Source organism: Rhinolophus sinicus, chromosome 17 (assembly GCF_057876585.1).
Source record: "Rhinolophus sinicus isolate RSI-liver-muscle chromosome 17, RSI-T2T, whole genome shotgun sequence".
Lineage (NCBI taxonomy): Eukaryota > Metazoa > Chordata > Mammalia > Chiroptera > Rhinolophidae > Rhinolophus > Rhinolophus sinicus.
The window spans coordinates 144760150-144786918 of record NC_142517.1 but is presented as its reverse complement, the minus strand read 5'-3'; the positions used below and the strand labels follow the sequence as shown (position 1 = coordinate 144786918).

Here is a 26769-nt window from a genome sequence, read left to right as displayed (position 1 = left end):
GCCCCGCCCCTTCGGCCGCGCGCCTGCGCCCTCCCGCCCCCGCCCCGCCCCTCGCCTCCCCCGCCCGCGTGGTCTCCGCCACCGCAGCCGCCCTGGAGGAGCTGGGGGAGGACGGTGGCCCGCGAGGCTCGTCGTAGACAACGCGGCGGCGATGTCCGCGAGCCAGGAGAGTGCTGCGGCGGCAGCGGCGGGGCCTCGCGCGCGGCAAGGCGGCCTGGGCTTCGGCCTCCCTCCGGTTTCTAGGAAGCCGGCCGGCGGCCAGCGCGGGAGCAGCGGCAGCAGAGGCGGAGGCTCCGGCGCGTCTCTCTCCTCCCCGTCAGCCTGAGCCGGGGGAGGCCAGGCGGCCCGGGTGGCTGTAGGGGGTCCGCTGCCCGAGAATGGGAATTCTCTTCACCAGGATATGGAGACTGTTCAATCACCAGGGTGAGGGGCTCAGGCCGAGGGCCTACGGGTGGGCGAGAGGGTCAGCCCCGGGCGGGTGAGTGGGGGGTCCCCGAATACTTCCGGAGTGTCGGCGGCGTGGTCCCGCGCGTCTGTGCGCGGGGTTCCGGCTGCGGGGTTGCGGGCCCGGCGTGTTCAGTCCCGCTCCCGGCTCGGGGGTGGTTCCCGACTCGCAGCTCTTTGTCTGAAGGTACCTTCCTGAAAATCCATTCCGCAAATACACCCATTGCTCCGATTTCGGTTGGGACTCGCAAAGATTGGTGTGACGTCCCTGAGGGGCATAGCCTTGCCTACCTTTCATCCCTTTACCCTCCAGCAGTTGGGTTTGCACACCACGGAGACATGCTGGGGTTCTCTGGGATGAAGGTTATAGACTGTGGCCCCAGCCGCACCACTGAGCGACCGAGGGTGGCAGAATGCGGAAAGACGAGGAACCGCTCTTGGCTTGGCCAGTACACCTCGGGTCTATGAGCCTCCCCTTCACCTCCACCCTCCTTTGGGGACACTCCTCTGCATCCTGAGTAGTGGATGCATAGTTCTTTCTGGCATATTTATAATTGTGTTTAAGGTTAAGCTTAAGGTCATTTTCCTACTTGTGTTGCTTATTTGAGGTTTTTTTTTTGGTGGGGGGTTGGTTGGTTTAAAAATGGTAGTGTTTCACTGAAAGCATTTCAAAACCGTACCATATGAAACATTTGTTGATCGTCGGTAGCTAGCAAGTCACCCACAGAATGTATTACTACTAGGGTGCTTAAGTTCATCTAAATTCAGATGTTACCCTGAAATGCACATCAGGTTTATTACAGTTTGTTACAAGATGATGCATAAAACTGGGAAAGAGGATGCAATTTTAGCAGAAAGACTCTATGGTCATTAAGATCCAATATAGTTAGTGGTACACTTTTGTTTCTTTTCTACTCAAGTTGGGTGATTCATCATTCCTGCTGTCAGTAACTTGATTTGTGTTTTTCTCTTGTGTATGTTGGTGATGGTGTCACATCCCAGTTTTCCAATACTGAAATGAATGCTGGCATCTATTATGTACAACCATTAACCCACCTCCCTCATGATTCAGCTGCACGACTCTAAGAAGGTGATGGGAAGGTAGTAGAACTGGAACGTGTGATCTGTATGGTATCTTTAAAAAAAATAAAGTGTAGATTACATGATACTAAATGGAAAAGCAATATTTCCATCTATTTTTCTGACATGGGGCTTTTTCATAAACTGGAGAAAACCGGTTCTAATCCCCACTGCCTCCTGCTAGCTGTTTCTTTTGGGAAAAGGGAAGTGGGAACCAGTCACTTACCCTCTCTTGGTCAGTGTTCTCACCTAGAACACCAGGGATCTTGACTGTGTGACTGTTGAGCCTACAAATCTTGAAAACTTAATCTCTAGGTCTCAGGTATTGAAACTTACATTGCGATAAAACTGGTGGTGCTTATAGTAGGTAAGATCTATTCTAGTTTTAACATTCATGATTTTGTGTTCTTTTTAGTGAAGCTAGTATTTCAACTCTGCTAAGAGAATTTAGAAAGACTGCTTGTAAATTGATTCTAATACTGCAAGAAAGTTGGATATCTCCACTTTCTATTTTGAGTCAATGATAAAATTATTTGTCTCTGTAATTTAAGAATGAATTAGATTTGCCAACTACTTGCCAGTAGTAAGTAATAAGGACGTGTGCACTGTTACCACTAAAAGTCTACTAATTGTAGTGTTCTTATTACCTGTATTTCACCGTAAATTTTGACTGGACATTTATTTCAGGGCTGAGAAATTACTAGTAAGAGGAATTAATCAAGTTAAGTTCTGGAAGTTTAGATGTTAATATTGTGAAAATGTGAATAAACTGTTTTTCTTCAGCTAAATGATATGGTTGTGTTATCAGTAGGGTCCCTTTTCAAAATAGTCACCATTAAATCTAATGTTAGATACTTGTTGGTCTTTTTGGTTCTCTAGTAAGTTGGATATATGTAAGTTAGACGTATCTTGGATGCTTATTTTACCTCCAATAGAGACAAAACAACCCTATGTTCTTTCCACATGAAGTCTTGGAAGGAAGATTTGGGGGAATTACAGAGTTTGCTATGCTGATGAAACTTTATGCCATATCTCTTTTTTTCTGAAACCCCTTTAGAACAACTTTTTCAGTTTAAGCTTAGATAGGTTGTACAGTGAAAGCTAATTGCGTACTGCCCAAACTTGAAAAACCAGAGTTTGCATTTAGGTGATCCGTATTTAAATAAAATAGAGTACAAACTGTTCTAGATGCTGTTGTATAATATCACTTAAAAAATATTTCAGTAGTCCTTTGAAGTAGTAATTCTTTTCTATTGAAAAGAGGAAACTGAGGTTCCAGTGGGGTGATTTTCCTAGGCCATACAACTGGTAAATCCAGGCAAGTTAAAACACTGAAGGAATATGTCACTGATACTTGTCTTCTTAAAGAAGAGATTGGTATCATTTTTCCCTTTTTTTGCCCCGTTGACTCTTTATCAGTTACTAAACTATAAGTTTTTAGGACTTGGAAGAGGTGCCATTAGTACCTTTTAGTATTGAAGGGCATGTGATCAGTGGTTGGTTTCCAAATAACGGAATATTTTTGAGCGCCTATTATGCGCCAGGAACTGTTGCAGGGGATGAGACAGGGGACGAAACAGAAGATAACACCTGCCTTTATGGAGCACTCATTCTTGTGTGGGGAGACAGGAAATAAGTTAACTTCATCTCTATAGATCAAATAGTAACAGTTAACATTTACTGACTCTGCAAGATTAGATCCTAAGTGCTTTACACAGACTAGTTGATTTAGTCTTCTCTTAATTGATTTACCCTTCACAACAACCCTAAGAGATAGATATTCTCCCCCATTTTACAGGGCAAAGAAACATTAGGTAACTTGCTTGCTTAAGGCGCTGCAATTAAAAGTGATAGACCTGGGATTTTACCAATTGTCCAGTGCCGAGTTAGCACTTTAAAAAAAGACAACACACACAAAAAGCTTTCTTTGAACTAGAAAGATTCATGTTAGTTAAAAGGAAGAACTTTCTGACGTTAATGTGAACTACAAAAGAAATTACGAAGTTTTCTTGTTGATAACCTTGTATCATTCTTCTGATTGGTCTTAGAAAATGAGTAAGTAGTAAATATGTTCTGGAGAAGGTGTTTGTGCTGCGGGAGCCTGGTGCTGGGGAAGCCACCTCTACTTCTGTTGTTGTTTTTTTGTTGTATGGGAAGTCCCACGTGTAGAAGAGTGCACATAGAAACTGAGTAGCCCAAGGGGTGGACTGTGTCAGTTATTAAATATTCTAGCTCCAAATTCACAATTTGTGCATGCTCTGTGGATATGGAGCTGGGTCCTTTAAATATTTTTCTTTTGCTAGCTGGCACAGTGTTAACCTTTGTCAGTAGACAGCATTGGAGGGACACTGCAGGAGGAAAGGGTTTTTCTTCTTGGGTAAAGTGTGCTCTCAGCAGGATGTGTCCTGCTCTTGCATTGTAAACGCCTCCAGTGGCTGGTTCTTGCACTGCATAGTGGTCAGTGGCAGCCAGCAGCTTCCCCAGCACCCACCCACTTCAGTTGATTTCAGAACGGAGACTCTCCAGCAGAATACCTCCCAGCGAACAGCTTTCCCAAGCACCCTAGAGCGAGAGGATTTTCAGCTACTTCTCTGACGTTCAGTGAGCCATGGTCAGGCCTTCCAGCAAAGTCTGCCTCGCAGTCCAGGAGAATTGGAGGAAGGTCTGTGTCAGCCCTAGGGATAGTCAGTGCTCCAAATATTTGTCATTCCTACAGTCTTGAGAGTTATTTCTTATGAGCCAATCCCTCATTACTCCAATCCCCTGTAATAGTTATTTTCTTTAAACTTCACAAGTTCAACTTATTGTGTCATTTCTGTTTCCTGATTGGATCTCCACTTTTGCCATTTATAACCATTGCTTTTCATTCAGCAACCTCTTACTGCAAAAGAAATGTGGTTTTTTCCTGAAACTTGACTACCATTACTATAACCCGCAAATTTATTTTCAAACTTTGTTTTATATTGATGATACTTGTAGATTTTGAAAATGGAATTTTTAATACATATTAACTTCATCGATGATCTCCCTTCTGATCTTTATATCATCTAGATTCCTTCATTCATTCCTACGTTATTGAGCCCGTGCTTTATTCGAGGCTCTGTGCTGCGGGCTGAGAACTACGTGCACACGATGGGCATGGATGTTTTGCTCTGTGAGAGAATCGATAGGGCTTGGTGATGGTTTGGATGCGAGGTGAGAGTGGAGAATCAGGTGACTCTCAATTGATCTGCCTTAGTATTTGTGTTTTCAGACTTTGGTGTGGTTCAAAGAGAAGGCTTCCAGGATGACAATGACATATGTGCTTAATTTACTCACTGGTGGTTTGAAGAATATACTGGTGCTGCCAAAAAAATGTATACACACGACTTGTATTCATCTTTTGTTATCGGTATAGAGTATTACAGTTCCATTAATACAGTTTTTTCCCTTAAAATGTGTATACATTTTTTTGGCACCCTTTGTATATTGACTCTTAAAAATTGGTAGTAGTTGGAACTGGTAAGCTGCCTGGGTGTATCAAAAGGGAAACTAGAAGGATTTTCATGACATAACAGTAAAGAACTGATTAGGATACTAAACTTAAATGATAACTCAAAATTTCATCGAAGTATTGTAACAGTGCATCGTTGTTTTGGCTTATCTGGATAACTGCAAGAACGCTGTGACATAGATATTCTAAAAGGAAAACCATACTAAGCAGCGAACTTGCAATGAAGCACAGACATCAAAGAATTGCAATAGTCAAAAATTGTATTACATTTGCCCATAATATTATCTCTTAGTATGCATATTTTAGGTTCTACGGAGTATTTGTTTTGAAGTATATTATAATACTTTATGGCTACACATTTATGTTTTGTATAAAATGCTGTTACATCTTGGTAATGCGAGGAGTAGACTGAAATATTGCAAAAGCCTAAGGATGGTCAAAGGACGTTGATTTAGTACAGACATACCTCGTTTTATTGCATGTCTCTGATACTGTGTTCTTTACAAATTGAAGGTATGTGGCAACCCTGCATCCAGCAAGGCTCTCGGTGCCATTTTTCCAATAGCGTTTGCTCACTTCCTGTCTCTGTGTCAACATATGTTCACTTCATGTCTCTGTCACAATTCTAACAATATTTCAGACTTTTTCGTTATTATATTTTTCATTATGAACAAGCTTATTCCTCTTTGTTATGGTGATCTGTGATCAGTGATCTTTGATTTTACTGTAGTTATTATCTTGGTGCACCACAAACAATGCCCATATGAGATCGCGAGTGTAATAAATGTGTATGTTCTGACTGCTCCACTGGCTGGCCATTCCCCCATCTCTCTCCCTCTCCTCAGGCCTCCACACAACAATGTTGAAATTAGGCCAGTTAATAGCCCAACAATGGCCTCTAGGTGTTCAAGTGAAAGGAAGAGTCACCAGTCTCTCAATTGAAATGTTAGAAATGGTTAAGCTTAGTTAGGTATGCATGTCAAAAGCCAAAATAGGCCAAAACGAGGCCTCTTTTACCAATTAGCCAAATTGTGAGTGCAAAGGAAAAGTTCTTAAAGGAAATTAAAAGTGCTACTCCAGTGAACACGTGGATGATAAGAAAGTGAAACAAACAGACTTATTGCTGATATGGAGAACGTTTTAGTGGTCTGGATAGACGATCAAACCAGTCACAACATTCCTTTAAGCTAAAGCCTAATCCAGAGCAAAGCCCTAACTCCCTTTAATTCTATGAAGGCTGAGAGAGGAAACTGCACGAGAAAAGTTTGAACCAAGCGAAGAGGCTGTTTCCATAACAGAAGAGTTCAGGGTGAAGCTGCAGCAAGTTATCCAGAAAATCCAGGTTAGATAATGAATGAATATGGCTACACTAAACAGATTTTCAATGTAGACAAAACAGCCATATATTGGAAGATGTCATCTACCCTGTTTCCTGGAAAATAATACCTAGCCGGACAATCAACTCTAATGCGTTCTTTGGAGCAAAAATTAATATAAGATCCGGTTTTATATTGTTACATTATATAAGACCTGGTCTTATTGTTACATTAAATAAGACCCGGTCTTATGTTAATCTTTGCTCCAAAAGACACGGTAGGACTTGCGTAGCTGCAGAAATCAATGCCTGGCTTCAAAGGACAGGTGACTCTCTTGTTAGGGGCTAATACAGCTGGTGACTTTTAGTTAAAGCCAATGCTCATTTACCATTCAGAAAACTCTATAGCCCTTAAGAATTATGCTAAGTCTACTCTGCCTGTGCTCTATAAACAGCATGGTTTACTGACTATTTGAAGCTCACTGTTGAGACCTACTGCTCAGAAAAAAAGATTTCTTTCAAAATCTTGCTGCTCATTGTTACAGTGCACCTGGCCACCAAAGAGCTTTGCTGGCGATGTACAAGATTCATGCTGTTTTCATACTTGCTAACAATTCCATTCTGCAGCCCCCTGGATCAAGGAGTAATTTCGACTTTCAAGTCTTAGTTAAGAAATAAGGGCAAAGTAAATTGAAAAATTTTTGGCTAGAATTCACCATTCTAAGTGCCATTAAGAATATTCATGATTAATAGGAAGAGGTCAAAATATCAACATTAACAGAAGTTTGGAAGTTTATTCCAACCATCACAGACGACTTTGAAGGGTTCGAGACTTCAGTAGAGGAAGTAACTGCAAATGTGGTAGAAATAATAGTATGAGAGGTACAATTATAAATGGAGCCTGAAGAAGTGACTGAATTGCTGCAATATGATGATAAAACCTTAATGAATAAGGAATTCCTTCTTATGGATGAGCAAAGAAAGTGGTTTCTTGAGATGGAGTCTGCTGGTAAAGATGCTGTGAAGGTTGTTGAAATAACAACAAAGCATTTAGAATATAACAAAAACTTAGTCGATAAAGCAGTGGCAGGGTTTGAGAGAATTGACTCCAGTTTTGAAAGAAGTTCTGAGGGTAAAATGCTATCAGACAACATCACATACTATGAAGAAATTGTTCATGAAAGGAAGAGTCAATCAATATGGCAGACTTCATTGTTATTTAAAGAAATTGCCACAGCCACCCCGATCTTCAGCAGCCATCAAAATCAAGGCAAGACCCTCCACCAGCAAAAAGATTACGACTCACTGAAGGCCCAGATAATGGTTAGCATTTTTTAGCAATAAAGTATTTTTAATTAAGGTATGTACATTTTTTAGACAGTATTATTGCACACTTAATAGACTACAGTATAGTGTAGACATAACTTTTATGTGCACTAGGAAGCCAAGAAATTTGTGTGACTCACTTTATTGTAATATTTGCTTTATTGTGATGGTCTGGAACCAACCCTGCAATATCTTTGAGGTCTACCTGTATTAAAAAGTATGAACAATCTAACCCCATTTGGGGGAATACACTGGCTTTTTACCATTGAGTTACACTTCTGTCTTCAAGCCCATTATACAATTATGTCTTAATTGTGTAGTTCTCACTGGGACCCACGTGCTGTATTACTTAGGAAGCTGTTAAAAACAACCACTGGTACTTGATTGTAAAAACACGTGGAAACTCAAATAGAGACAAGTCTTGGGAAGGAGTGGATAGAAGTTGGTAATGAATGTGGGTGTAGTGTGTTCAGGCAGGATGAGGAGATCAAGATCTTTTGGATCATGGATTCCTCATTGAAATGTCCTCCAAAGAGATCTCATACTGCTCCACAGAAGTGGGAGGGGAAGGCGAGACTAACGGAACACTTCTGGTCTTACAGGATGTTCTCTTGAGTTCCAAGAAGGTGTAAAGTTCCATGCACTGATTTATACCATAGCTGGAAAGAAAGGGTAAAATAGGACATTTAAAAAGTTTGTTTTTAATTAACAAATCGTTGGTGTTTTCTTTATTTCAGAGCACAAAGTTATCATTGTTGGGCTGGATAATGCAGGGAAAACTACCATCCTTTACCAATTGTAAGCATTAACTATTTCAAGATTTTTATTTTATTGTTTATAGTTACTTTTTCTGCCTGGGTGATATATGTGTAATGAAAGCAATAAATTATATGGGATCTAAATTATTTTGTGAGAAGTCAGGTCGGCTATAAAACAGGAGCCAAGTTTAAGCGACTGTTTCTAGAGGAGCGAGAAATTTATATGGCAATGAGCATGTTCAGTTGTTTTGCTTTTAGAAAGTAAAGACATATGTGTTTATATAGTTTCCTGGAATGAATCTCGAGTGTTCTAGATAGTCTACTTCCTAGTTACACCTCTGTTTAAACCCTTAGCTCACTCTTATGAGGTACTGGAAAAGGGACATTTGGGTATATAATACAAAAGGAGGTCATGCTGATTTTTCCTTGATTGAAAAATATTCAAACAGTCTAACTTCCTCGCTAATGGTAATGTATTTGAACTCTTTTTTTCAGTTCTATGAATGAAGTTGTACATACATCCCCTACAATAGGAAGTAATGTAGAAGAGATAGTGATTAATAATACGCGTTTCCTAATGTGGGATATTGGTGGCCAAGAATCTCTTCGTTCTTCCTGGAATACCTATTATACTAACACAGAGGTAATGTTTCTTAGTATACTAAAACTTCTATGAGCAGAAAGCTTGGGAAACACTGTTTAGATATGAACTCTTACAGTTAATCTCTTTGAAATATCACTGTGTGTTAACATAAGTAGAGTTTAAACAGTAGAATTTTTGATTCCCTGTTTCAGAGTTATTGTTCTGTATGTCTACTCATTGAACCTCTATAGAGAGAATTGGTGATCGATTAGTCTGATTGTATATTGATCCCAGAATATGTCTTAAGTAGTTGTTTTCATAATAAGTTCCATCTCACAGTTTGTAATTTCATTTCTTTCTTTTTTTTTTTTTTTTTTTTGTCTGTAGAAGAAATCTATTTAAATGACAGATCTCTGGTGGTATGAGTCCTGGTTAAAATTTTACTGTGGATTTTCTTTTATGCAACACAATTGCACATTAAAGAATTTTTTTCTTTTTGGTTATAAAACTATTTAGACAGAATCGTGTTTTTATTTACATGCTATTTCCCAAGAGGAAATTTCAGACCTATGACATTTGAGAACTTCATTGTATAAACCTTATAAATTGAAGGACTGTGACAATTGTTTTTGTAGTGCTGATTAAAATTTAACTCCAAATGTATGTAAAGGTGAATATTATGCCATTAAGACTCTGTTAAGTGTTTCTAATGACTCAATCCCCTAAAATTCCATTATACATTTAATCATGTTTTTTTTGGAGAAGGAAATGTATATGGTTACTATTGCTATATATAATGCTACAGGTAGCAAATTCATGGTAACGTTGAAAATTAATACTTTATTAAAATGCCATGAAATAGAATGGGTCTTATAGTAATAAAGCCACATATCAGTATGGAGAGAATGAGAGAAGAGGTAAAAGAACAGTTCTCTTATCCATCTGCCTAGTGGTTAATGAAATCTGAAGAAAAGAACAGACCCTGAAAATTACAGTTTTTTTGAAAATGGAAAGCAAATTGTACAAAATAAAATAGTGCATGTTAATAATAAGCTGTCAGAATTAATTTGGGTATCACAAATGCCATCACAAAGTGACTCTATCTGCTCCTGTTTCTCTGCTGCTTTTTGGTGGTTATGGCATTCAGGAAGAGATGCAGTGTAGCTCAGTCCTGCACAGCTCTTACAAGTCTTCCATTGCATCTTCTGATACTAGTTTCATCAAGTCGGGACAGAGTTGCACTTGCAAGTAGCAGGTTGTATAAGGAAGAGAGCGTGGCTTTAGATACAGATACATTCTTTCAATGTGTTGGTTTTTAAAGATTGATTTCTTTATCACATTACTTTATTCCCATACACGTGCCCTTTCAGATTTTCAAATCAGTACTAATAAATAATATTTATCTAGAAGTAACTTAAATTTAGGACTACAATGTATTTTTTCTTATTGACTTACAGTGTAAATAGAAGGATATAGTCCTGTTATTCAGATATTAATTTAGAAAACAAATGTGTTATATTGGTTAGAATATCAGCAGAATATTTCAACAGGATGTTAGTATCATATTCTCTTTTCTTGTATTTTCTCTTAAAATTTAGTAAATATATTTGAATTAAAAATGGATCAGAGTTTTAGGCTTCATGATGTATAGCAGGTATCTCTGGTTTTCCAATAATACCATATAATAAAGTTTTAATTTCTTGATAGTTGTACCCTGTAAGTCAAATAAGCACTTTATAAATTTTTACAAATATCAAATTATGTAATCACTAATGACTTTTTTTTGTAATTATTTTAGTTTGTAATAGTTGTTGTGGACAGTACAGACAGAGAAAGGATTTCTGTAACTAGAGAAGAACTCTATAAAATGTTAGCCCATGAGGTAAGTAGGATTCTGGCAGGTGTGTGGGGGGTATATTTCTATCACATTTGTTCTTTCTACCTGTCATGAGGATACTATTTCAAATTTTTTAAAAAAAAATATTTATCTGCTGGCCATACCTGCTTTATAATTTTGACACTTCTCAAAATGGAATTGTAGCAGAAAGATTGTGGAGTCAGTTGTAGAATTTTATTTCATTTACCCTAGATAAATTTGGTCTGGAAGTTTTCCTGAGTAAAAAAACCTAAATTGGCTTTCATTTTGCATTTTGAATAGATTAATTATACAAAGGATTATCATTGGAAATGAGATTTTTAAAGTCTCACAGACACATAGCAAGTCTTGATTTTAACTCTGTTCTGAGACTAATATTTAAATATTGTTGCTCTTAGGTTAATCGGATATTGTCCTTTGACTAAACAAAACTATATGACTATTCACATTTTTTAGTCCTTGAGAAATATTACTGGTAGCATTATTTAAAAATTGAAAAAAGTGAATAATATAGTCAATAATAATAATAACAGTAACTGTAAAATCGGAATATTATAGTGGCAATTGATTTTTTTGCATGCCTTTTACTTTCTCAGCTCATTTATAGGTAGAAATAGAACAATGAATATTTAAATGTATAGTATGTAATTTTTTATTTTAGTGGAATTTTAATAAAGCTTAAGAAAACAGATACCTTTGTAATAAAGTTTTATATTAATTTTAATATTGATTTTGAGATTAGAAATTTGGTGTATTTCAGGCAACTATTCAAAACTTAAGGAAACCTAGTAAAGTAGTTCTGTAAATTGAAGTTCCTGTTTTCCTTAGGGTGATCGTGCCCAGCACATGTACTTTCCTGTTTTGGAGTGATTTTGGGCAGCGTTGATAAATCCTGTGGGTTTTTAAAAAAAAATACGTCTTGCCATTGTACATGCTTTTAACGAGTTCTGATTCTAGTTTGGGAAACAGACTATAAAAGAGAGGCAGAAGATTAAATGTATTTTACAAAAATGCAACATTCTTCAGTTTATACCAAAGGGTTATTTTGTTGTTGTTTTATGAAGACTTGGGAAAAAGAAAACTAAGAGATGTATAAGAAAACTAAGAGATGTATATTTGTGTCTTGGCTATATTTTTTATTCTGTTAACAGGTAGTCTCCCTATCTTGAGTTTTACTCTAGTTGGCCAATACGTAGCAGGATCAGTTGAGAAAGAGCCCAGTCAGTAGTCGGGCTCAAACAAAGTCACTTAATTTTACTTGCTGGGGGCATTAACTTGGGCAGGTCACTTGAGCTCATCTGTTCTGGATGAGTACACCAAGGCCGAGGTTTATGTGACTTGACCAGCATTTTAAGAGCCAGGATTTGAATTCAGTCATTCTCATCATTCAAGCTTCTTGCTTGTGGGGGAGAGGGGCAAGGAGGAGAGGAGAGAGAGAAATAGGGCCTAGTTGGAAAGTGAAAGGAAACTGAATGGGGGGATTACCAGAGAAGAAAGGAATAACAGATGAAGTTGGGAACTAGAGTTAGTCACTTAATAGAGTCGCGAAGAGTCAAATAGAGTTCTGGAAGGGGAGAGAGAAATGGATCAAAGAATAAGAATGTGTTAATGAAAAACAAATTTTGACATGGGGTTAGTTGGATGTTTCATGCACACTACAATAACCAACTAAATCTTATCATCATCACCGATAATGATTCTTTACAGGTATTACTAAGTATAAAACTTTAAAGTGTTTTAAAATATTGCTGAAAGCTTCATCTTAAATGAAATGCAAAACTTTGAAGCTCATGAATTTTAAAATAGTTCCAAACACAGGACAGATGGAATTTTATTCAGAATGACTCAACTTCTAGGAATTATCTTCACAAATGAAGCTTTGAGGAACAGATTGACAACTACATATGGCATATAGAAGATGCTAAGTAAATATATCTTGCATGTGCTATTATTCATCTTCTTGACTAAACTAAAATATATTTTTAGACTCTTAAGACCAGAAATCTGTAATACGCAGTAGAAAGTTTTTCAAAGTGTTTCAAGTGGCTAATGTACAAAAGATCACACTGTGTTCTTTGACCTGTTGTTAAGGCAAGTTAATGAACAGCTTTAATCCAATATGACATAATTGATTCTGAGGTTCTTTAATAAAAAGTAAAGGAAGATTTTCTTTCCTTTCTTCCTAAGTATTTAAAAATAGGTAAAATAGCTGGGTTTTTTTGTGTTTTGTTTTTTTTTTTAAATCAAGAAACTCCAATAAAAAAGTTTGAGCCTATATGATCTAGAAAGATTATTATATTCAATATGAATTGGTTTTGTTTTGTTTTTTTGAGACCTTTCAATATATGGCTTTATTTCTTATGCTTTCCAACTTTCAATCTGGGGGCCTCTCCAAATAATTTCATCACTAAAAGTTATGACTATAGATTGTTTATAAATAAAATAGTACAAACTTATGTTTCCTAACTTGTGCCAAGTATTTCTGTTGTCAAACATTTGTTCTTTGAGCATGTCAGCATTAGCAATATTGACCTATATAAAAGATTTCAGCTGACACTAGCAAGAGATATTGAAAACTGGAAGATAGGAGTTAATTCCCATGGAAATTCCATCGACTCAGTGATTCAGCCACATATCAACTTAATCATTCCATTTCTGTTTAGGATAAGAGAAAAAATATCTGTATCCTTGATTTTATATATATATATAATAGTTATAGTCCGTTCAGATTTTTGTCTTTTATATAGACAGGTGAGTGAACTATAGGTAAATTGAGTATGAAATCTTAAAAGTTAACATTCTAGAGGATCATTTTCTGACCACGCTGTTCAGGTAGCTGCATTCACTGCAGTCGCATAGCTGCCATCTGCAGAGGGCACTATACTAAATGTCAGTTTCCGTTGTTATGTAAAACATTTTACATAACTCCTTTTAACCAAATAAGAAATTTACTACTATATTTTTATATCAGTAAGAATCAGAGAAGTCAATGAAACTATATTCTAACAAAAGTAAAATACTGGGGAACAATGTCATTTTGTACCTACTGAAGATTTTCTTGCTTCAAACACATATACACATGATTGAAGACAAAATATTCCACTAAAATTCCTAAGAAGAAAGATGGTATTCAATACAGTTGAGAAAACTTACAGGCATAGCACCAAAACCTCAGTATCTTTTAATACATTTAGGTAGAATTTTAATCCACTGAATGCATTAATCATGGATTCTTAGCCCAGGATCCATGAATGGACTTTATGATACCTATTTACACCTTAAAATTGTACATAATTTTTTTTCATGTATGTGCATTTATATTAGGGAAGGGTCTATAACTTCCAATAAATTATTAGGGAAGTTCCTGGCTATAAAAATGGTTGGGAAAAGTGAGGGTGGAGTAGAGTCAAAGGAGACTAAGAATCGTAAAACATCATACCAGTCATTTTAGGTAAAGGTAATTCTTATCATCAGGGCAGTAAGTGAACTAACATTTGTTGAACTGTCACCAAAAACCAGGTACTAAACTGAGTGTTTTAAATGTATTAATAGTAATTCAATGATTCATTCAAATCACTATCTCTAGGAGGAAGGTGGTGGTCTCAGTATTTCACAGATGAAGGACAGTAGCCGCAATGGAAAGATCTCAGCTCAAACTGGGTCCTAATGTTGAATAGCTGTATAACCTTGTATAAGTCACTTACATCTGAGTCTTATTTCCTCATCTGTAAAGTGGGACTAGTAAAGCTTACCTTATAGCAATCTTGTGAGGATTAAAGAGATTGTATTTGGAAAATGGTTAGTGTTATGGGTGTCTTGCGCAGGTTAGACACTCAAATGTTGGTAATGAGGAACAAATTCAGAAAGGTTAAAGAACTTGCCTCAGAGTCAAAGCGTAGAAGTAAAACTATCTCACTGAGAAATTTGATATGTTTAATATAGTCAATCCAAGATGGCCCTATCAGATATTCAAATCTAAGAAATCTGCGTGGACAGAAATAGAGGAGCAAAGTCTCAGAAGATGAATAGGATTGGGTTAGGTTAGCACCTCTCAACTGAGAATTAAACCCTACGGTTCTAAGGCATGCATCGTGTAACGAATTAGTTTCTTTCCTATGCACCTTGAAGGTGCCACCTTTAGGTATAGGTACCTAAGTTACAGGTTGCGGTAGAATTTTGAAAACTCTAGAGTGCCGTACTAGAGTAGTTATTAGTAGCCACAGAAGCCTAGTTTAGCGTAGGGGGCATGGGGGATGCATATTTGAAGACATGACTGTTTGTTAAATATAGCACTTAAAACTAAAAGCGTAATCTAGGACTATAAGAAATATGTAAATTCATACAAGAATAGATTGATTTATTTAAAATGTGTTCAGCCTAAGAACTGTGAGATGCTTTTATGTCAAGTAGTTGAGAAATGCTGTGTTACAAAGATTATCAAAAATATTCTATTAAGTTGGAAAACGATGAAAAAAATACACTGGCCCTTATGATTTTGTTTGCTTTTATAGGACCTAAGGAAAGCTGGATTGCTGATTTTTGCTAATAAACAAGATGTTAAAGAGTGCATGACTGTAGCGGAAATCTCCCAGTTTTTGAAACTAACTTCCATAAAAGATCACCAGTGGCATATCCAGGCATGCTGTGCTCTTACTGGCGAGGGGTAAGAAGTCTTCCTCATGAATAACATGTTTCGCTTAGCAACATGTATTCTTAAGATCAAATAGTTAAGGTTACCGTGTACAGAATGTTGTAAGGGAAAGATGTAAGACAGAATCCATGTCTACAATGAGTTTTTAGCTTGGTTCTGTAAATAATAAAGCACACAACATACATATAACATAGTACACATAAACATAATAAATGCTTGTGAGCATATAGATAAATAGTTGCTTTTGGAGTTCAGAGGAAATTGGAATGTCATGGAGAGCTGGAGAAGTCAGGGAACAGTTCTTACTGGACGTGGGACTTAACACTATAAGAAAGGAGCTAACACTTGCTGAGTGTGTCCCATGTCTTCAGTACGTTTCATGCAGTGTATCATTTATTTCTAACAATCATGTAGGCCAATTATTTTTAATTCATACTTTATGCATAAAAAAGCTGAAATAGAAGAGGATTCATGTGTAAGACTAGACTGGGGATGCTCTCTTTTGCCATCAGTGTTGTCATGATGGAGTTGTTGCACTTAGAAAAAAATGAGTTAGAATTGGAGAGAGTGTGGCATGAGGGTCGTTGGTTCTGGAAAGAAAGGTAGGTGCCTACAGTAGAATTTTGCCCTAGTCTAATGCCTAAAGATGAAAGGATTTAAAGAAGGACGTGGTTGTCAGCATTTTTAAATGTAAGGTCAAGGACCAGAAAGATGGAGAGAGTGCTATTAGGGGAGATGGAATAGAAGAGGTTTTAAGTAGGATAAAAAGCTAAAAGGATGAGCAAGTTACATAACATTTTTCTTGTTGTTTTTCCGAAAGATGGTGGGTCTGTATTTAAAAGCAGAGAAAAAAGAACTAAATTAGAGATGAATTCTAGAGGTCTTAAATTTGGGGTTGAGGTTCTTCAAGTGCTAGGAAGAGCCTGAAGAAGCTTGCGGCACAGACAGATCACTTCAGAAACCCGTATTGATTGACTCTTCACCACAGTCTTGAAAGGAAGAGAATTTCTCCCACTCCAGCGAACTCATCAATTTATGCCCCAAGCTTCTGCCCTTTCCTAACACCTCTAGAACTTCAACCAAAAAATAAGGCCTCTACTTAGACTCAATTAGGTATGCACTATTTAAAAGCAGAGAAAAAAGAAGTAAATTGGAGATGAAGCTGAATCTTACTCTTGAACGAGAAGGCACTATTACCTGGTTACATACATTTGGAAGAGTGTAATTAGAACCTCACAAAAGCAAATCTGTTTATTTCAAGAAAAAATCATAGATAATACCAATTATCAAGATATATATATTGTATATATATTATATACGTTATCTTCGTCCATGAAAGGTCTTTAAGCAAAAGCACTGATTATAATACCAAATTTGACGACAAAGACAAATCATCTAGGATTGATACAATTTTTAGCTTATATACTTTGAGTATATAAGTTGGGATAGATATGAACTTAGTTTCATTTTTGAAAGAGGAAATCAGTAGATGATGGTGTGTTTTCAATTTTTGGTATATGTAGGCTTCCATTTGCAGCAGTCAGCAAGCGGAAATGTTTGGTTTTGGAGGAGATAATTGTTTCCCTTCTGTAGTCTGGCCATGTTGGTCTAAATTCTTGGTGTTAGTATTGATTGGCATTTTGATTCCCATCTGTGCCATTTGCTAACCTCTCTAAGCCTGGCTTACCTCTAATATGGGGGAACTAGTCTTAATGTTGTGAAGAAATATTAAAATAATGAATATTAAGTGCTTAGCACAGTTTCTAGGTTGCTATTAGGTAACTACTCTTCATTTAATAATTTTAAGTTAAATAATTTATTCATCTATTATTATTATTTTGTGCCATTTCCTATCAGTAATTTAAAAATAAGGAATCTAGTATCAGTAGAAAGTATGGACCACCATGAAAACAACCATTTATGTACCTCATTGCCTTTTTTTTTTTTTACCGTATTTCTTTATATTGTTAGACTCATGACGGTGGGGGGCAGGCGGCGAAAAAAGTATTTTAAATAGTCTTGCTATGTATTGCTAAATGACTTCCTCTGGGCATTCAGTGTATAATTATTGAGCTGTTTTTATGGGTCAGGCAGTGTCAAAACAAACAAAAAAGCACAGATATACTGTGTATGAGAGTGTAGCTTCAGAATTGCACCAACATTGAATATTATTGATTTTTAAATCTTTGTTGTTTAGGTGAATGAACAATGATGATGCCTTTTTTCAGTTTGCTATTCATAGCTTTTTAGTGGAGAATTTATCAAATGGTTTTATTTTCTGTCTAGATTATGCCAAGGACTTGAATGGATGATGTCACGACTTAAGATTAGATGATCTCTACTGATCTCTTCTCATAGACTTTGTATAAACGAAGTGCTGGACTTTACCTGAAAGCTGCAAAAATTACTGGTTCAGATATATTTATAATAAACTGATTTAAACTTTTTCTATAAGAAGAAAAATTAAGACCACTTATTTGAAAACAAAGATGAAGTCTCATCTTCCAATCTGCTTTCTCATTCCTTTCCTCCAAAGGATTAGTTTCTTCCACAGGTCTTAAAGCTGTGATCGACATTTTTCGCATAATGAATCCTCTCAGGACGTTGTATAGCTGTGGTAAGTGCAAAGGGAGAGGAAGACATTTTTAACTTCAAGAGCTTTATTAATCAGTATAACCCTCCTTAGTCGAATGTTATTCTCTTCTTGTTCCATTAAATCAAAATACAAATCAGCACAGATACTCAGTTTCCAATATTTTAAAATATGTTACTTATGAAAAGTATTTTGCATATGGTTGTGTACGTATTGTGTATATACCTCAAGTTCAAGTTAATGACTTTGATTTATGTTCTAAAGAAAAGTGAATAACAAAAATTAATGACCTTAATTATAACCATAATGAGATAAGTACTGACATTGGTGTTAAGTGCCAATTTGTACTTTTCACCTATGTTCTCTTTATTGTACTAACCAACCCCTAAAATTGTTGAGCTGCTCTTCAGAAAAGAATAAGAAAAAGTTTGACATTGTGTACCTATTTTTTCGTTGATCAGAGCACATACATGGAAACGTATAATCTAATGAGTGGAATATCTGTCATATTCTTGGCTTAGTATTACTAACGGGCACAGTTTTACAGTGAGCAGTGAGCAGTTATCAGATTGTTCCCTTTCGTGGACCTTACGCCATCTAAATTACTGAGTAAATTGTTAATCCATTAATCAGTCTTAATTGTGATTAAAATTACCAACTGATTTTTTCAACATTAATTGAAAACTGTTGTGTGAAATGTCTACCCAGAGAAGTGTCACCTTATAAATTTTATCAAATAATTTCGATAGATTCTTCTTAGGTATTAAATTATATATTATATGTCAAGCATTTAAAGTGAATTTGAGATTAAAAGTAAAGTATATTTTCCAAGCAACAAAGATAATTTCTTAATTTGAAAAATTTTTATTTCTTAAGCGTTGAAATAGTTTGAGATTTTTTTGTTTCTGTAAGTTTTCTTTTATATCAAATGAATTTATTGTTTGACAATTATACAATATAAATTTTTTTCATGCTTTTAAGAATTTTGTTTAAAAATGATTGACGTGATATTTTTATTAAGAAGTAACCTTTTATGTTTGCTTAGGCTTGTTTTTTTGTTTTGTTTGTTTGTTTTTTCAGTATCTGAAAGTCAAAGGTATTTCTGTTGTAAACAAACTTATCCTAAGTGTGTTAAAACGTATTCTTGGGTATTCTGTATCTTTCATTCCCTAAAAATCTGAAGGCTAATCCAAACTGGCATATTCAAGAAAAAAATTACTACTTTTAGTACCAGCGTTTTAGATTTCATGAAGATTTTGATGAAGAATAATAGTGCATGCTATAAGCACTGACAAAACTTCGGAAGTTCCTGTCTATAAAATTAAAATATTTAATATCTGAAAATCCAAGTCGGACATGGGAGATCGGTGTTTAACATTGGGTATTTTATGTTTTATATTTATATTATGTTCAAAATGCAAGTATATTTTATTATTTGTCAACTTTTACAAAGCAAATCCTAAATTACTAAGCTTTATTTGTTATGTTCTCATACTTTTTTCTTTCTTTTTTTCCTCATCACACTTGTCCCAAATTATGATTTAATGAAGTGAGCTGCCTTTAAAGATTTGAGTGGTCATAAGGATACATTATTTGAGACTGAAATATTTCCATATATAAATCAAATTGACATGAATATCAACAAAATTATACCAACTAAAATGTACAAGAAGCCACCAAATGAAAGGTGCTATTGAGGGATAGCATCTACACTTTGGTTCATCTGGGAAATCTAGAATTAAATCCACTAAATTGAACATTAATTTCCCAAAACTCCTTTGAAATAGGAGCATTTCCATTTATCTGCTTCATAATGGTATTCCAATGTGGTGACAGAAAGATTAAAATTATTATTTTTGTAGTACAAGACTAGTTGCTAATATCAATCTATATCTATTAACAATTTCTACCTTAGAATTTTATAGGCAACACAATGTCTTTACTCAAAGTGAAGCACCTCACAGGTCTAATTTTTATTTGCTGGATACAATATATGCTTTTAAGCTCTTACAGCAACTACATTTGCAGTCTATATATTTTTAATATTCAACTACATTCAGCATTTCCCCATCATCAAATATCTGAATATTGAATTTTCTTTCAGGAAATTTGAAAACCATCTTTCTGAATATTTGTCTTTCTTCTGATACACTATTCTTTAAAGTTACTGAAGTCATTTATTAGCTCTTTATTCTCTTCTCCCGTATATGACCTTTTTTTTCAGTTCTAGCTTGAAGAATTTTTATGTCATGATGCTGGCCTGTGATATTAATCACTCTTCATTATTGTGATTATTTCAGCGAAGATCTTCCAGTTGCTGTCAAAACAACAGATTTTCACTGTCTAAGTGAGAACACCTCTCCTCTAGGGATTCCAGCTTTCCAATGTATGTATTCACTTTTTCTCCTTCAGTGTGATACATGTGTTCAGTTTTCTCCTTTTCATGCTGTGTTTGGCTTAGGTCTCTATGAACACATTCTAAAACCAAAGTTTTCTCTGAGAGCATCTCTTGTGTGATGGAACTCAGTTTTTAGGCTATTGAATTTAGTTTTAGCTTTAGAGAGTTGTTGAGAAAGAAACAAATTGTTATGTTTTAGGTTAGACATATCAAAATTGATTTTGTCCCATAAAACAAACCATTCATCTCTTTCTCCCTGGCAAGCAAGCTGTAGGTCTCTGTTGGATTTCTGCCTTTGCTCAAGATTATGGATAGCAGTAAGCAGTCTGGAAATGCAGGATTCAACTTCTGTTTCCAGTCTTTCTTTTGTTTTACATTCTCCCATTCAGAGATTAGCATTTTATTCTCAGCTGTCTTATATTGAGACACTATTTTTGTTAGTGTTTCCTCCTTCAGTTTTATTATCTTTTGAAGACGGTTATTCTTTTCTTTTAAAATGGCAATGTCCTCAAAATACTTTCTTTCCATCTCCTGATTCTGATTTTTGACTATGTCTAGTTCCAGTCTTAGTATGGCGATTTCATGCAACAGATCTTTTTCTTTTTTATGACTCAGAAACCTCAGAATTCATTTTCTTAAGATCTTTTTCTTTCTCCTTTTGGTTGCAAAGGTCATTGGTCAGAATTGCATCTTGTAATATTCTGTCATTGTGTTCTCGAGAACATGGCTTCTGAGTGTCATTTTGCTCTAGTGTGACGTGAGGGGGGTTATGTTCACTTCCATCAAGCCTCACTTGCTCTTTCTCTGATGTCATGCTTAAGTGTAGTTCTTCTACTTCTCCATTAAGAATGTATTTTCCTCTTCGATCTGCAGCGTCAGAGAAATGATCAACATGCTTCTGTGGATGTCTAGCAGAGAAACTCTCAGAATCCCCAGGTGATTTTGCATCTTCTCCTAATCCTAATGCCGACATTTTAACTTTTTTTTTTCTTTCCAATTGCCGGCTTTGTTGCTTTTTCCTTGGCATCAACGTTGAAGCCTTTATCCTCTGATGTAGACCGTTAACCATCCATGCCAGGTTTGCGGGAAAGACGCTTCATCCTGTCTCTGTCATTCATGCTCTCTGAATGGAGCTCAAGAAGCCTCTCTGCACTTGTGGTGTGTTCCCCATGCAGGCGGCTTTGTGGATCTTTCTGAGATCTTTCTCTCGAATGTGGTAGTTGTCTCCAGTCTCAGGCATCCTGCCAACACCATGGCTCTGCCAGCTGTTTAAGGAGTCCAAGGACAAACGCGCATCTGACTCCCAAAGTGAAAAACGTTCCTAAGGGCTCTGGAACCTCCTCAGCACTCCCCAGGCTTTTCAGTCTCCTGAGCCCAAACCACAGTGGACTCTAGAACAGCCACAATATCCCAGCAGGGCAGTGAGGCGGTTTGGAGTCTCTCAGCCCAGAATGCCTGTAACCAAGCAACGCTGCCTGGGTCAGAGGCGGATGTCACTGTGCATGCGCACAGAAGCCGGGTGGCCAAGGGCACGCAGAGCTCAAGTGCAAGGCCCAGGCGTCCCCCATCTCAGAGGGTGCTTGCGGGCAGTGCTGGGTTCCTTTTGCCTCGTGATTTCACCCATGAAAAGGTACAGAAAAGATGTACCTTTTCTCATACTTTTTTCAAATCACTCTAAGGAATTACTTGTTACATATTAAAAACTCCCTTGAAAACCCAGATCTGTTTTGTAGATAGTGTGGTTTCATCAGAGACAAACACTCTGTCCAGTAGCCCAGCAAATCCACACCTTTTATCCTTTTTATTTTTTGAGTAATCACAGTGTAGTCTCTTGGATTGCTGCCACATCCGTTTGACAATATACCAACACATCTCCTTGTCGTGGTGTGGGCTAACGTTTATTCTCAACTGGATGATTAAAGCATTCACTACATTGTTGCGGTTGGTTTAGTGTAGAATATTATTGACATGGCATCATGCGAATGCATAAAATCTACATTTGCAAAACATTTTTTTGTTATGTTTTACCCTTCCAGGCTAACCATTAGAAATAATGTGTTATCTGTATACTTGTGCATAAAAGCAAAAGTACAATGGGGAAACATTTTTAATTAATGCATGAAAATGCATTGAAATAATTTTAACAGTGTTACTTCCAAATAAGCTGGAGAGGCAGATGAATAGTCATATTGGCAATTTATAGGTAGTTTAAGTGGAATTATGCAAAAGGCAATGCTTTTTGTTTTCAAATATGCTACTTTTGGATATAAATAAACATCTTATTCAGGGTCATTGTGCTCAGCTTTAAAAAGAGCAAAGCTTCATACCTCTGTCCATGTGGCTGGATTTAAATATCCTGTGTTTGACACTAATTTTGAAAGTCACATGACTTCTCTTGATGTCTCGGTAAAAGTGACCATATGCTATAAGCATTTAAATATGTTTAATTTTGCCCTAATAGCATTTATAAGCATATCTTACACATTATATTGAGGATTCTTGTTTGAAATTTTCAGTTCTATCATCTTTGGCTCTCATGATGGGCAAAGAATAGATTGAAGGGAGGTAGTTTGGAGAAGGGGTAATTGGGTAGGGAAAATGACATTTTGCCTTAAGGAAAAAAAAAGTGCTTTAGCACTGCTTACTGGCATTTTTAATGCAGGTAGTTACAGTGAGTTTAGAAGGAATGGAGTAGAAGTTCTCTGGCCTTTAAGAAGTGCCTGATAGAAAGTTACACTGAGATCACAGAGAAATGCAGGGCGCTTGAGGAAAGTCAGGATGTCCCTGAGATACTCTTTTCTTTTTTGTCTGAGTGTATAGTATTAAGATGCCTAGAAGTGGGATCCTATTGCACCCTCTCTTACAGGCGCTTAACATTTCTTGCTGTGACTACAGCAACCACATACAGTACAGACAACCTCAAAATCTGTTTATATTAGTGTAAATAGAAAAATGATAGACAATTTTCTAGTTTTCTCTGCAGGCAATTTGGGGAATATATCTTCAGTGTGTTCTACTTTGTATATAGCAGATAGCAGCACATCCCAGATTATCTATGGACTTTGGGGTCATCTTCTCTCAGTCGCCCAGCTGTATCTTGGCATCAATACGTCTTTCAGGGCTGGGTAGAGACAAGGTTTCTTTGCATGACTTAACTTTGATCCCTCCTACTGTCCAAACATAATCTGAAACTTCTTGCTTCAGGATCAGCTTTCCCATAGCTCAGCCAGCCTTTGCTCTCCTGTATCTTCATTCACCATCAGTGAAGATACGTTATCTCGGTCCTAGAGGTATGCTAAACTTTGCCTATACCCATTGTACCCCAAACAATTAGTTTCTAGAACATTTTCTAGTTCTTTGCCACCCACCCACGATTGGCTTGATTCATTGACTTTGCTCATTAGAGAGTATTTCCAGAGTTGTTGAGTTCATCAAAACACTGGCTTGCTGTTATACAGCATATAATGCCATAGTAAAGTCTTTTAAACTATATTCTATTTAACATTTTAATGCTGCTTAATTTTAGCTTCACATTAAGGAAAGTAGATTCAGAAAGATAAGAGAACTACCTAGACTCTGCCAGGTCCTTGAGCTAATAAGTTAGATGTGGAAAGGATTCAATTATGTGAGTATTATCTTTCCATTACCAAAAATGGGTTACATTTTTTAAAATACCAGTACAAATAATTCCAGTTGGGAAAAGATGTCAAACCAGATTTATATGTAGTATTTAACCTGAAGACATCTTTACATCCTTAAAACCATAGACCATGTTCCATTTTTTTCCTCATGTTTACCTATAGACAAAAGATACTGGATGTCTAAAGGAATTAGTAATGAGAAGCATGTCTTTACAAAATAAACCTGTTACAATGGACTTTAAAAGATACTAAAATCATCAACTGTTAATGTGTTTACTGTGCAAATGCAGACATAGCATAGTCAGTACTTCTTTCAAGCTCCACTTACACAAAAACAAAACTAGGGTACCATGCTCCCTCAAAGAATGGATGATAATTTGAAGACCATAATGGTGGAGTAAAAGAAAGAAAGACAGAATTTAAAAACTGGATGCTAAAAAGAGTAATTGCTTCTATTAAATCCTAAAATTGTGTGTGGAATTGTAAAGAAATTGTACCAGGATACAGTTGGGTTAATTATGCAGTATTTTTTATCAATTGTCCAGCTCCTTATATTCTAAAAACTAAAGCTTAAGTCTTTATGGTCTTGCCTGCTAGATAGATCTTTGGTAGAAAACTATAGTCTGTACTCAAGAAGTGCCTAAAATTGATCTGTGTTGATTTTTAAGTCCTCTAATAAATTATATGTGTTTTCTATGGTATTGTATGTGCTTGGCTTACTGATGGGACAGTGCTGAGGGTTTATAAGTCACTATTTGTGCTTAATTTGAGTCAAAAGCTTTGAAATTGAAAAGAACATGAATGAAACCATTTTTATTCCTTCCTAATACAAGTATTCCGTGACCCTGATGTTAGTTAATGCAGAGACTAGAAAACTGAATTCTCTTTCTGTTTTTAAAAAGTTTTAACAGAGAAAATGATATTGTGTATTGTAAGACCCTAGTAAAAGTTTGTTGCTTATGTAAGAGTAGCCTCTTAATTCTCCTCATAGTGATTTGTAATTTTGAGTCATACATAGCATTTAGTTCTTGAGCCATTTCATGTGTGTGCATGCCAAAATCCTTCCTCTTTCTTTAAATTCTATGTAGTAACCAAAATATTTGATAGAATCCTATTATGTTTCTCATATATTCTTACCCTTTCTTTCTTTCATTCTTTCATTCTGTCTTTTTTTTTTCTATCCCCTCCCTTCCTCCCTCCCTCCTTCCCTTCCTTCCCGCAGAGTGTGACTGGAAACTCCAGAGGCAAAGACTTGACTGTATTTTAAGTGATTTACAATTACACTGTGGTCATGTTTTAAATCATCCTGCATGGAAAATGAAATGTATTTTGTGTATATGATTTTCAAGTATTGTAATGTATACTCCTTTCTTCCCCAAAACTGCTTACATTGATGATATACATACAGAATTTCTCTAATAATTTTTGCTTGACACTAGTCCTTTAGATTCAAATAGTCCTTTCTTACATTATGTCCCTGTATGGTTCCTTGAGAGGAGGTGATAACCTGCAGAGCACTTTTAAAGATATTTTTTGGGTTAATGTTCAAGATAACACATTGAAGAGGAAGCTATATAACTATGTCTAATGAGGGGTCTTTTGGGTACTAGACATGAGAAAAATGTATACTAATTTTAACTTGTGCTGAAAATACATTTTACTAATGGTATTGATTTTAAATGTGACAGATTCTTCTTGTAAGTACTAATCTTCCTTGCTTATTGTATGTTCCTAGAGAAACCTACATGAAAATGTGTTCCAGCTGGTATCTTTGTATAACTCCCCCTCCCCAGTTGAGCTCTGTGTACACCGACATAACTGAAACTGCGTTTAGTACAACAAACTAGAAAACCCTTTGAAAATTTTTAGGTTTGTTGTATTGGAATTTCTAATATGATAAAAGGTTTTGACTCAAGCTTTATATGTAAGAAGAGGTAGAAAATTTGTCTTATCTCTATCATTTTATGAACTTCTGTTTCTCTGTATCCTAGGAGAATTTTACACTCAAGGAATATTCCAAAAAGCCATGATCTTAGAGCACTTGGGTGCTTTTGTATTTCATAAGTGCTGATGTGTTAGGTGCTCAGGGAGATCATGCTTCAGTACCTTCTCGATAAGACAACTTCCTGGATGGCGGGAGGGGGATATTTACGTTTGTGCTCAGGTTGGGAGGGAATGGCCAATTGGAGTAGGGACCTCTCCATTGATAAAGCAGTACAATCCGCTGCTTTGCAGGTGTGTTAACTTCATTCTACTTGTAACAACATTGTTGTCTCTGTGACTTACCAAATGTCAAGCTACAGAGCTGTAAGGCATTGGGCCAGGTGACCGATAGTAGGACCTTGTTTATAATGAAATAAAGAATAATGTTAAGATATGTTTTGGGGGAAATGAGAAATAAGGTTTTACTGGTGACATTCTATGTTTAATATGTACATTTACTTTTTTTAAAAGTTGCATGTTAATCTGGGATAAAGTATTGTCTCTGCTTTATGCTTTACTGAGTAAAAAGAAAAAGAAAAAGACAAGTTAAATTGTTACTCTATTATGTACTATTACACATATACCTTTTCTTTTCGAAAGGGCTAATTATAATTACTATTCACACGTC

At 36.3% G+C, this 26769-nt stretch overlaps 1 protein-coding gene across 5 annotated transcripts; it reads left to right on the top strand.

Annotated features, from left to right (window-relative positions):
- Nucleotides 1-57: 57 nt before the first annotated feature.
- Nucleotides 58-26769, top strand: ARL5A (ARF like GTPase 5A). 5 transcript variants are annotated; one of them, XR_012497590.2, is made up of 8 exons: nt 58-423; nt 8396-8456; nt 8912-9059; nt 10798-10881; nt 15387-15538; nt 17813-18143; nt 20420-20505; nt 25381-26769. XR_012497590.2 is itself a non-coding variant. In XM_019737474.3 (6 exons), exons 1-6 carry the CDS (start codon nt 378-380, stop codon nt 17859-17861), a joined length of 540 nt encoding a protein of 179 aa, XP_019593033.1. In that variant the 5' UTR covers nt 58-377; the 3' UTR covers nt 17862-26769. The 5 variants fall into 5 exon arrangements, 1 of the variants encoding a protein (XP_019593033.1); XR_002137833.3 differs by lacking the exon at nt 20420-20505; XR_002137831.3 differs by having other exon boundaries at nt 20420-26769.